At 50.6% G+C, this 14181-nt stretch overlaps 1 protein-coding gene and 1 long non-coding RNA gene across 5 annotated transcripts in view; one reads left to right on the top strand and one right to left on the bottom strand.

Annotated features, from left to right (window-relative positions):
* The window catches only part of COL23A1 (collagen type XXIII alpha 1 chain), a 304308-nt gene extending 294603 nt beyond the window's left edge, over positions 1 to 9705 (bottom strand). For all 4 annotated transcript variants that reach the window (XM_045530513.1, XM_045530516.1, XM_045530515.1 and 1 more), the window contains exon 1: positions 9230 to 9705. In XM_045530513.1, the coding sequence (XP_045386469.1) occupies positions 9230 to 9535 (306 nt within the window). In that variant the 5' untranslated portion in view covers positions 9536 to 9705. The remainder of the gene's footprint in view (positions 1 to 9229) is intronic.
* Positions 8904 to 11464, top strand: LOC123623434. Its single transcript, XR_006729855.1, has 3 exons — positions 8904 to 8957; positions 10137 to 10291; positions 11157 to 11464. It is a non-coding gene; the product is annotated as an uncharacterized LOC123623434 (long non-coding RNA).
* The last annotated feature ends 2717 nt before the right edge of the window (positions 11465 to 14181 follow it).

Genomic DNA, 14181 nt, shown 5'->3' with positions numbered 1-14181 from the left:
ACCAGTGGGGCAGATGCTGCCACCTCTTCTCCAGAGCAGGAAGTCGAGGCTTGGAAAAGTCATCTAATTTGTCCCAGCACCCTGGCCGCTTCAGAGGCAGCTTCAGACTCAAACCCAGGGCTCCCAACTCTAGAGCCATACAGGGTCCAGCAACAGGGGCTTTTGGGGGACTTGGGGGGGGACAATTTCTATAAGGGGATAAGGTCAGGCTGGTCTCATCTGGGCACATTATAAAGTCTCTCACTGGGATTCCTTTACAGTGCCCATGTGTGTGCGTGTGCATGCACACTCCCCACGCATGCACATGTATGCCTGCACACTTGCACACACAACACACATGCACACACATGTGCATGCATGCACACACATGCACACATGCATATGCATGTATGCACACACATATGCATGCACACACATACACATACATGCGTGCACACACATGCACACTCATGCATACATGCACACACATATGCACATGCATGCATGCACACACACGCACACACTCATGTGCATGCATGCACACACATATACACATGCATGCATGCACAGACATGCACATCCTAATATGCATGCATGCACACTCATGCACACACATACATGCATGCACACACGCACGCACACACACACACTCTAGTCCCCTTGACATCATGGGAACTTGTCTTTCATTTGACTGTACCAAATAACAGTCTGAAAACAAGATGCTGTAGGTGATAACAGCCCATACGTCATACAAAAAAGCACAGTTAGATAAATGGACAGATCCTGTTTTTTCATGTGTGATGTTCCTCCCTGGAGAACCAAAGTTGAGTATATTTTATTTAAATTGTCTTTTTAAAACACCAGAATGCGTTCTATCTGCTTTATGATTTGTTTCACAACTCAAAACTGGAAACCACTTCCATTTTACAAGTTGCCATTGCCCATGTAAAAATACTCCCCCACCTCCAATTCTGCGGCTACATCAGGAAAATAAAGGTTTCATTTACCAATGTGAATTGAAAGAGATGTGTGCGAAGCCTCTAATTCATCAGATTAACCATGAGCATTCAGGGGTGCCGGTGCCATATTGCACAACCCCCAAACCAGACTGACTATCCTATTAATTAAAGCAAACTGATTGTTTGTTGGACCTTTCACAATGACAAATCCGTAAAATTATTTTCATGAATAATTTGATTTTTATTTTGGTGATAACTGTGACATTTTTAAATTAAATGGAAAATCTTATTCTGCTCAAATGAAAGACCAAAAACAGGGTTATAAAGCTAATTCAGTCTTTGCCTTTCTTCAACAATCAAGTCACATTTCTCTGCTTCTTGACTCAGCAACTGGACATGTGTGAATACCTTTTTTGCTTCTGTATGGCCTCAATAGGATGGCAGAAACCCAGTGTTAAAAGACTCTTAAGGTCAGCCAAGTAACCGCAGGACCTTCTCTCTGATCAGCAAACAGACATAGACATTCCTCCCAGATTCAGTCAAAGAAAGCATTCCAGTAAGAACAGCCATTTTCAGCGTATGCATGATGTACTGAGCGCTTGGTGCACATCGTCTTGTTTAATTCCCACAGAAACCTTGGGAGGCAAGCATTGTGGCCCCTGTTTAACAGACGGGAAAACGAAGGTTTAGAGAAACACTCATTTACACGAAGTCACACCGCTGAGAAATGGCAGATGCGGATCCGGGTCTGCTGAATGCTAAAGTCTTCCCTGGCGCCCTGCACGCATCCATCACTTACGCGTGTCTGCAAGGACATCCACACTTGCAGAAAGCTGCTGTTGCTCCTCAAGGCTAAATCATTGCTTCCACTGGGTGTGCCACGAGCTGTGGAAAGGGCAGGGGACTAGGAGTCAGGTTACCCAGGTTCAGGTGTCCGCTGCCACAAGGGGCCAGTCATGGCCCCTCTCTGGGAGGGTGAATCTCACCTCTCAGGGGAAGGGTGGGGAGCACACTGACGTGATTTTCTTTAAAACTACATCTGCAAACTTATTTTTTCTCCCAATGGTTCGTGCTTAATCCTGAAATAAGTTTCTGGACATGATGAAGGGATATTCTCTGAGTGCCTGTGTCAACAATTAAAGATTAATCCTCACTCTACACATGGAGAAAACTGAATGGGGGAGAGAGCTGGAGCTGTGTGTGGCCTCTGGAGAATGTCCCCACGTGGAACAGCGTTTGTTTCCATGATGAGATGCGTGGGGAGGACCAAGTACGGTGCCTGGCACCACTGACTGCTGCTCAAGGCAAGTTTCTGCAGCAAACCAACAAATGAATCTAATTCTAAAATGATTCAACTAAAAGATATATTAAATCCACTAAGCCCATCATAAAACTTGAAGCATAATTTCACAATTATCCAACAGCTTCAGAATACCACAGGAGGAGAACTATGTCTGCATGGACAAACCTGGATGTTTCAAAATTTAAGCAAAAAAGCCCAAAAGACATTCTACTTTATCCAGTTACTGCTGCATCCCAAAGAATAACAGAAGTAAGAAACTTTCCCCACAAAACCACTGACTGTACCATTACCTGTGCTAACAAATCTATGGGGGAGGCCGAAATGCCTTGCTGACAGTTCAATGCAGATTTTCTTGATGGGACACTAAGTGTCATTAATCCTGATGATAAAGATTGTGCATCATCTAAAAAATGTTTTTAATGTAAGATGTAAATACATAAAAGCAAGGTATAAATAAATGGTGCGCATTCTGTGGTTAAAACTAGGTGAGTGAAAATCTGTCCATGGGCAAAATTGGAAGGAATTATGCAAAAAGTTAAACAGTCCTTGTTTTAGGGTGGTGGGATTATCAGTAACATTCATCATGTTAAATCAAGATATAATACATTTTGGTTACTTTTTTTAAAAAAGGAGGTGGGGGAAGGGTCGCCAAGCTGGCGTACCATGTCCCAGTCCTGGGTCGCAGAGCCTAGAAGAGCAAGGCAGCAAGCTAAGAGCAAGGGCGCAGAGGCAAAGCGCGCAGCTGTCTGAGGAGCAGCCCCGCAAGAGCTCCACCTCCCCGCAACACCCATCAGTGCCTCCTGGAGGGCTTACGATTAGTGAGAGAAAAGGGAGAAACGTAGAAACGGGGTGACGGAGAGGGCTCCTCTGAAGGTACAGGATCGCGCCCAGGCGCCGGGAGGCCCCGAGGCGCGCGGGACAGCAGGCTCGTGCCCCCAGCTGGCCTTCCGCTCTCCCGGCACAGAAGGAGGCCTGAAGCTCGGAGGAGCTGGCTACCATCCCGGCCCATGCCACCCACAGGCAGTGGTGGCCTCTGGCCCCAGGTCTAGAGCCTTCCCCTCCACCCTGCCGCACTTCCCTCCTCTGAACTCAGCGCTCGGAAAACTACCCTGACAGATGGCACCTGGCGATCTCCCAGACGCGTTCACCTCACTGCTCTGGGTCCCCAGGACTCGGGATGCCCCAGACTCGGCAGCTAGGCCACGGGCCTCCTCTGAGAACATTCTCCTGGAGAAATCCCCCCACTAGAAAGCCGATGGAAGTGGGCAGAGGAACGTGGGCCCCAGGGGCAGGTGGCCCTGACCTGGGCACATCCACACTGCCCCAGGCTGAGCACCAAAGGGGGAGTGGACATGCCCGTCCTCACTCCTCTCTCCCAAGACATCCTGCAAATCCCAGGGAGCCACAGCCCCCATCTCTGTAACATTTCTTCCTCTGTAAAAGAACAGCAATAACCTCTGTCTGGTACATCGGATGAGGCTGTTACAGGGAATTTTTAGGATTTGAAGTTATCTTGTAACTTTTAAAGCTCACATTTTGTAAGCACCTCATATACAGAGAAATAGAGATTTCAATATTGCCACAGAGAAACCTAAATTTATCAATATACACAAAGTCCTACAGAACAAGTCCCCGAGACCTGTTCTGTTGGATAAAACGTCCTTTAGCTGGGTTTCAAGCCATTGAGGTAGAATCTCTCCAGAATGTGGCTCCAGCTTGTTGCCAAAGCCCCTCTCTCACTATTCCTTGGATGGCCACCTCCTTGTCTTACTGGCCCCATGTCCTCTCCCCCTTCTAATGACAGCACTCCAAATTGTCCTTTGGGGACCATCTTCCACTTCTTGGTCCCTTCAGCTCCAGGAGGGCCGCCCCTGCACACATGTACACACGCACGTGTGCACACGCACACACTCGAGGCCGGCCCAGCAGAGAGGCTGCCTGGCTGGTCTCAGTGGCCAGTGCTGCTGATCCACAGAGATGGATGCAGGTGACCCACGCAGGTGACCAATGCTGGTCCAACAGAGTAAATCAAGGAATTTCTGCTGGGACTGTAGCTAGAGAGCTACCAACACTGAGGATGTGAATCAGGAGCTGCTGGAAGCTTCCCTGGCACTTCATGGGAAGAGTGAGGGCACCCTGAGGAATGCGGGGCCCACACAAAGAAACACAAGATCTGGCACTGCTAGCTGTGCCTGCACAGACATTCACCCGGACTTCTTTGTTACTCAAGCTCATAAATTCCCTTTTAAATTTGAGCCTCTCTGAGTTCAGGTACTGTCACATTGCTGTTAGAAGGCACAAGCATCCAAAGGCATCTAGAAAGGCTGAATCTAATGAGACAATGCTTGTGAGGGCAGAAGGGGCACCCACCCTGCCTTGGGGACTGGGATTCTAACTGCACACACTCTACAAGGGGATTTGGAGGCCACAGTGAGACATGTCTATTGAGAGAACCAAGGGGCTGGGCGGGGCTATGGGGACACCAGAGCTGCCCAGGTACACCAAATGGGTACTGGGGCACCAGGCACGGTCTCCTTGGTCCTTGGACAGCTGCCCCCAGGCTGAGCATCCTCTTCCCCTTCCTGCAGAGTGAGACGCAGCGTTACCATGCTCTGTGTGTGCTGCGATGTGGAAAAGGTCGGAAGCCTCAGTGTGGAGGCCACTCCAGCCAGTCACTTCCAGAACAGAACAGCACCTGCTCAAAGGTTAGAGACCAAGAACTGCAAGGAATGGTCCCCTCGCCCCATTCTCCAGGGTGACAGCAGTACCTTTCGATGACACCTAGCTCACACTGTGGGCCGCTCCTCAATAGCCATGCCCAGTCTTCCTAACAAAGCCTCTATTCTGTTCCTGTGGCAATGTGCCCAGCCTCCAGGGATGAATCACGATCGGCCAAAGCCTCCTTGTGGCAACCTCGTTACCCTTGCCAGTGACCATGTGACCTAGGTGACCATGTGACCTAGCTCTGGCTGGTGGCTATAAGGGAAGTCTGCTGAAGTGTGTTAGGAAAGCTTTCCCCTTGGTTTAAAGAAAAGAGAACGCCTTTCAAGAAGATGGCTTTCTCCTGCCCCCTCTACCCTGGCTACTCTAGGGTGAAGACACATGCTGGGAGCTACAGCAGCCATCCTGCAACCATGAGGAAAGGAAGAGAGAATGGCAGACACTGACTGGCACCCAGGCATGGCCAAGTCACTGACAAACCCAGGACCTGCTGATTGTCTGGAAGGCTTCTCTTGTTATGTAAGATAAGTGACCACACTCAGGTATTCTGTTATTTGGCATCAAAAGCATATTTACTGACCTACCCTTTCCTCAGCGCTACTGCATTTGCTCATCACTACATAGGCAGTGGTGACCACTGTATGAGGGAAGAGGAAGGGCAGGCTCAGGAGGTGGAGGAGGTTGGATGACAGAGCTGGTAAATGGTGGGACCAGGTCTCGAACTCTGCTCTGCTGACGAGAAACTCCAGGTACATCTACCCTGTGCTGCCCCCGGTATAAATTCATTCAGTGTGCAGATTCCCCACCTTCAGCAGCCTGGCCCCAGATCTTCAAAGCCAATGTGGAAAAGTCCAATTCAACAATTCCAAAATATGTCTGTGAAAGAAACGCCCCAAGAGTTGGCTCATTCTAAACATGCTGCTATTATTATAAAGCTCTTCCAAACTGCAGCAAAAAAAAAAAGACAAGAAAAGAGTGGAGAGAGTGAGCACGCCAGGAAGTCACTGAAAGGAAACTTTTCTTTGGTTTAGGAGCCAGGAAACGTCAAGCAAACAAATGTAGCTATGATTTACACTTCATTTCCAGTTGTGCCATAGACTTAAAAAATAGGCACCTTCATTAAAACGGACACCACAGTCCTAACGTGGACAGACTGCCACAGAGGCCGAAAAATCTCCGTTTGACTCTGGCTTTGACAATAACTTAACCAATATACACAGTTGATGAGAGGGAATGAAAGTGCTCGAATTTTACCCAGTCTCTGGGCTTTTTGTGTTTTCAAACTGATTGATCTAGACAATGGAAGGCCAATAGCCAACAATAAACCCATTGTAAGCTGGAAATAGTCTCCTCTGAATACAACTAAATATTTCTTTAATGTTTGCATTAAATTTTTTACTGTATTATGAAAGCTATGCACTCTAACACTTAAGCTTTCATAACACTGTTTAACTATACATATAACTATGTGGGGTTGATTACTTAGACAACCTATTTAAAGCACTTTAAAAGCAAAATATTAGATGTTTGTTTTGCATGAATATTTTCAGATCATACTGAAGGTACTATCATTAATGCCCTTACTCAGAAATCTTGTTTTTATATTCTGAAAACCATTGCTTCCCTCTTGTACCATGGGAAAGGTCTTTAATGATCACAAGTCAACATGAATATTCCCTTTTTGTATCTACATTATCAGGCACATCAGCCAGTCCCAGAAAAATCTATTTCATAGTTCTGTTCCCAAAAGAACAAAGAGAGTGGGTCCCATATTAACAGTGGCTTTTGTTGGCTTATTTTTTTCTGACATTAAAGTCATGTATGATTGGCAAGGATTTCTTTAATTTGGACATGCTTTCTGCCTCTGATACTCTGAAAACAAGTCTGCTGGTAGAAGGACAAGCTTCAGGCACTCTCACGTCCACAACCACCCCAGCACTGGCTAAAAAGAGACTTGTCAGAGAACAAACCAGAACTGAAGCACAGCCTCAGTTATGAATGCTCTTTCCTTAAGAGATTTTCAGCTCCATCTTTAGTTGTCCTTCATTCATATCTAATGGTTCAAAAAAGTACCTACACATCTAATTAAAGTCAATTACTGGCTCCACATTATGCACTTCCCACAGCCCCTTGTCTCAGCCAGGGAACTCATTGTCACCAGCCAGGCTGTGTACATTTCCCATCCAGCAACATTCATGAGAAGAATAGCTTGTAGCAGGAACCGCCTGGTGCCCTGGAAGAGAGCTGCCTTCCCACGGGGACACCCAAACAACCCGCAGTGCAACCCCAACTGCATTCATACTGTGCCATCTCTGACTCCCTACTGTCTACACTCCAAGAACAACATGTGCCTCTCTCTGGGTAGCTGGTAGCACAATGTATTGAATGGCACAGCAAATTATCCAGTGGGAATCCAGGGATTCTACATTTCCTCTTTGCCTTTCTAATCAAGAGGAGAGAGAGAGAGAGAGAGAACACGAATGCTCTGTCCAAAAACTCACTGTTTAAGCACTACAGCACTAGAGTTCACACAGTGCTGCGGAAGGATGCATGATGAAGCAACTACAAATCTCTCCCTGATGAAGTTCAGGACTTAAGAATCAACGCCTCCTAGCAGTGGCTGCCTTCCCAGGACACCCCTCCCTATTATCATAGAGTAGACACAATTTGTAAGTTCCTTGTAAAATGGTTTTACCAGGATTTCTGATTTACTCAATCAGGGCTTGCGGTTTATTTTTACCAAGTGAGAGAGGCCTCCTGTTAGAAAGAACAGCCACAGCTATAGCACTAACAGGTAGAAACTTTACTGGCCCTCCATAAATCAGTTCAACACCCTGGTCTCTAGGGATTTGCCAAAAGATAATGGGAGCAATTATGGAACCATCACCAGGAGTTGCCAGCAGGCCTCTCATGAGAGATTTCTGAAGTCTGCAGGCACTTTCAAGGGGAAAATAGGAAATTGTTTCATGAAGCAGCAATTTTGCCCATGACCGAGCTAGAAGAGATGTAGTGCTGGCTTAAATTAAAGTGACTAAGAAATAGGTGGGGGAGACAGGGAGGTATGGTACAGAGACTTCTCCCATCCCCTCAAGATTCCAAATTAACCCAACATTAGAAGCACAGCTCCCTACATCACTGAGACCACAGCTCAGCACAGCCTGGGGAATTGGTGGCCAACAGGCTTGCACACCCCTCCCCTGCCTTGAAACACTGCCTCTTTCATCCTCTGGTGGAGGATGCCCCCTTGGGCAGCCTCCTTGCCCAGCAGGAGAAGGGGGGGATGGGGAGGAGGGGGGAGGAGGAGGAGGGGGAGAAGGGGGAGGAGGATGGGACGGGAAGGAGGGGGAGGGGAAAGAGGGGGAGGGGGAGAAGGGGGGAGGGGAGGGGGAGGGGGGAGAGGAGGAGGAGGGGGGAAAGGCAGAGGGGGAAGGGGAGGAGGGAGGAGGATGGCCAGTCCGCCCTGCCCGTCGCAGTTCTATGGGGAGGAAAACTGCACAAAAGATGGGGGTTCTGACCAACATGTTGGGTAAGGGCTTTGGAGTCCAAAATGTGGCTCCTATTTTGAAGACACAGCAACAATCTTAACCTTTAGAAATGTCACAGAGCCTCATATGATGCCTTCAAGTACGCTGTGGAAATCACCATTCCCATGTACAGGACGAGGAAACTCAGGATGCGCTCCGTACTCGCTGCACGGATGGCACCGCCTGACACCACCATCCAGGTCTCCGGCCCGACAGCTTTTCCTGCCCCTCACCCGAGCAGGCCGCTGTGGCCACCCTCCGGCCCGGGTGCCCTGGGCGAGCGCTCACCTCGGCAGCCGGCGCGCTCGGAACAACGCGGAGCAGGCCAGGGGCCCCGCCCTGGGCCGGAGTGGACCGGCAGCGGAGCGTTAGTCGCTAGCGGTGACAAGAGTCACCGGACGCTCGCTTCCCGCACGAGCGTCGTCGGCGCCCGGGGCGCTCACCGCACACACCGCGGAGTCTCTAGTCCAGGTCTGTTACTCCGCAGTCCGCGGTCTTTCCTTTCCCTGCCACTGCTCGTCCCCTCACCCGCGCTTCTGGCTCGCTCTTCCCACGGCCGCTTGCCCCGGCACGGGACCTGCGGCGGGAGCCGGGCCGGCAGGACCCTCGGCTCCGGCACGCCTCGCTTCCGACGGCCTCAGCGCGCTCGGCCGGCGACCCTCCTCCCGCAGACGGACACGGACGCTCCCCCAGCCGGCGCCCCCGGCTCCGCCGCTCGCCCCCGCGCCGCGCCCGGGCCTCACCTCGCGCAGCAGGCGCTCCAGGTGCGGCTCGGCCCAGGCTGCCAGGGCGCCCGGCGGCCCCGCGCGCCGCCAGAGCTCCCGCTCCTCCTCCAGCGCCGCCACCCGGCCCTGCAGCGCGGCCGCCCGGGCGCCCAGCAGCAGGCAGGCGGCCGCCGAGCCCACGGAGAGCAGCAGGCACAGCGCGCTCGCCGCCCGGGTCCCGGCCGGCGCCGCGGGGCGCCCCCCGCCGCAGTCCCCAGCCGGGCTGCCCTTCCGCGCGTCGCCGCCGCCCGCGCCCCCGCCCCCGGCGCGCTCGCCCCGGCTCATGGCGCGCTCGCCGCGCGTGGGCTCCCGAGGGCTGGTGCGGAGCCGGATCCGAGGCTGAGCGCGCGGAGAGCAGGCGGGAGAGCCCGAGGCAAGAGGTCGCCGAGCGCTGGGCTTGGCCTCCGGGTAGCAGCGGATCGCGGCGCACGCCCCCTTCTCCGCCAGCTCCTCCACAGCGGCCACTTTGGGCAGTTTCCTCTATGCAAATAGACTCTGCCAGAAAAGGAGCCGGGACCCACCCAGGGGAGGAGCGGCCCGGCTGGCCCCGCGCGGCAAGGGGGCGGGGGCGGAGAGGGAGCCGGCTCCTCGGAGCCCGCGGAGCGCGCCTGGCCAAGCCCGCGCGGAGAGCGCCTCTCCCTCACCTGCCCGGGCGCCGGGCGCGCCACCCTTGCGCACCTCTGCGGCTCCCCAGCCCTGGTCCCCGCTGCGATCCCGAGAGGTCTCAAGTGCACCCCGCGACACAGTGCGCCTTCTCAGCCCAGCCCTGGCCGGCGCACCCACCATTCGTGCCTTAGGAGCATCCCCCTAAACTTAGGAACCTTTCTGACGCTTAAAAAGTTCAAAACTTTGAACCCTGTGAAAAAACTTCGTGGGTCTGTCCTAGGTGGTGACTTAGCGCCGCTTTGTGGCCGAAAGCGACCTCTGCGCACTCATTTAAAGACGCAGTCAGGGTCTGCGCCATGAAGAAATATGCCTCTTAGAATCTTAATTTTCTCTCCACTTACTATGTGCCGGATGTGGGTGCTGGAAACAGAAATGGTAAGACTTTGTTCCTGACCTAGAGAGGGCTTTTATTTGAGAAAACTGAGAATAAAACAAATGGGAAAGGTGCGGAAAAGGAACTCCAAATTTGTTGGACTCATGGCTTAATTCTGCAGTAGAAGAAACACAACTTGACCAAAAATAATTTTGCAGTATGCACCGCATTTAATCTATATTGCGATTTTGCTGTAAATTTACACCACGAGGTCAAGGCAGGAAAGCTCTGGTGCACAGCCCAGGCCGAGAAGAGAATGGAGCTCATGCGCTGGAGTGGCCCTGCCAAGTCTGGGCGGGAAAGGGGAGAAGGGCTGGAAGCCACGGGTCCCCGTCCTCATAGACGCCTACCAGGCAGAGTTATATCCTAAAATGGCTCCCAAGTACCTCTTGCACGAATACCTGTAATACCCGAATAAAAGCAACACACCACAAACTTAGATATTTGTAATTTGGGCAAGTCCACAACCATGTTTTAGAAAAAGACCTGTTATACCTATCTTCCCTCTCACTCTCTGGGTATCTTTTGGTTGTCTGATTTCGCGGATACTTGCCTCTCAAAACTATCGAGGACCTCCAGCTAACACGATCCTTCTTAATCCCTTAATTCAGAGGGAATATTATCCCAGAGGTTGACTGGGGTTATGGTTAGGTGGTTACAGAAATAGTCTTGGCTCTGCGCTGAAATCTAGTACGTGCCCAATAAATGGTCTGAAAAGTACTTGCAAGCAAACTTGACAGTCTACTCTGAGAAGAGGCCAAGCCCCCCTTACGAGGTAGCACTTCATTCTTACTAGGAACACAGAGGTAAATTGCTTACCACCTACCTGTGCTAATGTTCCTGTACATTTTGTTCACTATGTTCCAGAAGCTTCTGTGTATTGAACAAGCCACGCACATTGTCTCCTCAGGGCTCTGCCCTTGCCTACTACCTCACCATCTGCAACATCCTGCTCTCGCAACCTCCGCCTTTCCTTCAGGCCAAGGTCTCCAGGTCCTCAACCTCACTGCCTCCAAAAGGACCTTCCCAGACGGCCCAGTCAAAGGTGGCTGTACCCCCAGGCCCCCTCAGGAGGATGAATCAGGGGACCAGGGCAGTCATCGCTGTTTGAAGTTACCCCGTAAAGAATCCCCCTTGTCTTGCTCACTGCTGTTTCCCCAAAGAACAGAACGGTATCTAGCACATAGTTCTCAATAAATATTTGTTGGATGAATTAAGATGGAAATGTTTGCTGTCTACAACTCATTTTAAATGACAAGAAAGCAAATACTCTTGTGTCAGTTGGGGTCCTAGAAAGACAAGGGCATCATTAGAAAGGGGACTCAAGACAGCCCTGTCACAACGTTGAGATTGAGAGGAGCCAGCCGAGAGGCGGAAGTAGGGTACTCACAGTGGGAAGCCACTCCGTCCCTAGCTGGGAGCCCAGGGAGAGCTTGGAACTATAAGAGGGGTTTGTTCCACAGGAGCTGTGGCCTTTGGTTAGGGGACACCACCTCTGCAAAACCATGGCCTGGAAGGGAGGGAGCTGGGGGAATAGATGCTCAGCCTGGCTCTCCTCCTGCTCAGGCTCCCGCGACCTAACTAACCTACAGGGCGAAGGGGCAGCCTCCTACAGGGCAGAGAGCAGAGTCAGAAGGGGGGAGGGCAGATCTTGAGGGAGAAAAAGAGAATAGCCACCTAAACTATCATGTATGTAGCATCACCTAACAAGGAGGTAGCACTTTCCCAGGTCAGTCGAGCAACTGCTGCCTCAGAATGGCTAACCTGTCAGCAATAGACTAACTTTAAGCCCTGACATGGCACTCCTCAGGGGGACCAATTTGCCACCGGGTGGCCACTACTTTGGATTCTCTCCTTCCTGGATGACCCAGCAGTTTGTCCCTCACAGGGATGGCTATTGCAGGTCTGGGCTTTGTCTGTCCTGTGCACAGAGCCTCAGCTAGTATTACTGTCCTTACAGAATGCCCAGTCCACAGGTATGGAATCTCATACAACACAGCATCCAACCACAGCAGAGGTGTGGGGGTGAGCCCATGATCATGGGATCCGCTGGTTTGTCATGTCCTGCACTGCCCAGCACCAGCCGGCCTTACAGAATACTGGAGCTGCCTTCCGAAGGCACAAGTGAAGCACTTAGTCAATACTCTACACGGATGCAGTGCCATCTTTCAGGATGTGGTGTATACATTAAAGAGAGACCTCTTATGATGCTGTGTTCCCAGTAAGAATACATGGGTCCAGGAACCCAGGGGTAGAAGCACGAGTGCCCGCTGGTCGTCACTCCTTATGACCCACTGGAGGATTTTGTTCTTGCTGTCCCCACAACTCTGGGCTCTCACGGTTGGAGGTTCTAGTTCTCAAAGGGATTACATTCTTGCCAGGGGACACAGCAAGGGTCCCATTAAATTACAAGCTATGGCTGTTACCCTGGGCACTTTGAATTCTGTGTACAGGGAACTGAAGTGAAGAAGGCACCGTTTTGGCAGGGGTGATGCTAATCGGCAGGAAGAGGCATGACTGCTTTCCACAGTGGGAGCAAGGAAGAACAGGCCAGGCACCTGGTGACACCCCTGTGCCCTGCTGCAACTGGAGCAGACTCCTAGAGGTAAAAGGGCCATTACAAAACATTTTACAAGATACGGATTATTTTGGTCAGATAGGGTTGATAACCACTGTAGAAGATCCTAAGTAATGTTAATTATGAAAGAGTTCAAATATGTTCAAAATGCTGTTTAAGAAGGCAGGGGTATGTAAGTCATTTTATAAAAGTTTCCAACAAAAAATGGTTTCAATTAAGCTATAAGATTTAAAGGGATAAACTTCAATTACATGAGAATACTGCTGATGTAGAAAAGCCCAAGGCCTTGACTCAGTGGCTCCATCCTAGTTCTGGCTCCGCCAACAGTTCACAGTACAAACTGAAGCAAGCTACTAACCTACAGACCCTCACTTTTTAGTTTCTAAAATGGAGATACACCAGCCCAAGCAAGAGGGAGACCCCGTCTCTACTAAAAATAGAAAGAAATTATCTGGCCAACGAAAAATATATATAAAAAAAAATTAGCCAGGCATGGTCGCGCATGCCTGTAGTCCCAGCTACTCGGGAGGCTGAAGCAGGAGGATTGCTTGAGCCCAGGAGTTTGAGGTTGCTGTGAGCTAGGCTGACGCCACGGTACTCTAGCCTGGGCAACAGAGTAAGACTCTGTCTCAAAAAAATAAATAAAATAAAATAAAATGGAGATACAGACCAGATTTACTCTCCTGTCTGAAGCAACTAAACAATCAGGCAAACTTTACGAAACAGCAGTTTGCAAGACACTGGGCATCAGGCAACAAAGCCCTCTGATCTTTGGAGACAGGAAACAAAGTGGACCCAAGGATCGCCCTAGCTTACTACTCTCCGGAGAGATTCTCCAGGCCGCGGTGTGCAGACACAGGCAGAGCCGGCCCAAGGTGAAGACACAACTGTGAGCCCAGGGAGGCCAGGGCAGCCAGAACTTGCAGAGGAGAGGACTGGAGAGGGGCGAGCTGCACAGAAAACTAGAGTGGTCCCCAGAGGTCTTCACCGCATACTGATCAGCATGTGTGTGTTAGGAAACCACCTGGGGCCAGGAGGAATAACCCAAAAGGATTAGACTCTAATCATTACTAGAAACAAACCCCAAGGTCACAGAAGGCCAGGGATAGTTCTTCATACCAGCTAATGTGAAAAACCTGATAATTCAGAGGGCATTGGGTAGAGAACTCAAAAAGTTTTTGCTTCATTAATGGGGAAAAAACTAACCCTACACTAAATGTTGCCCTGTCCTGCCTAATAATGCTTAAAACCAAAATCTGAAAAGACCAAACTGATCCAAACACTTACCCATGTCCCATAGTAAGACTCAAGCAT

This window comes from Lemur catta, chromosome 18, assembly GCF_020740605.2.
Source record: "Lemur catta isolate mLemCat1 chromosome 18, mLemCat1.pri, whole genome shotgun sequence".
Taxonomy (NCBI): Eukaryota; Metazoa; Chordata; class Mammalia; order Primates; family Lemuridae; genus Lemur; species Lemur catta.
Note: the sequence above shows the minus strand (reverse complement) of the source record. Positions and strands in the feature narration are given on the sequence as shown.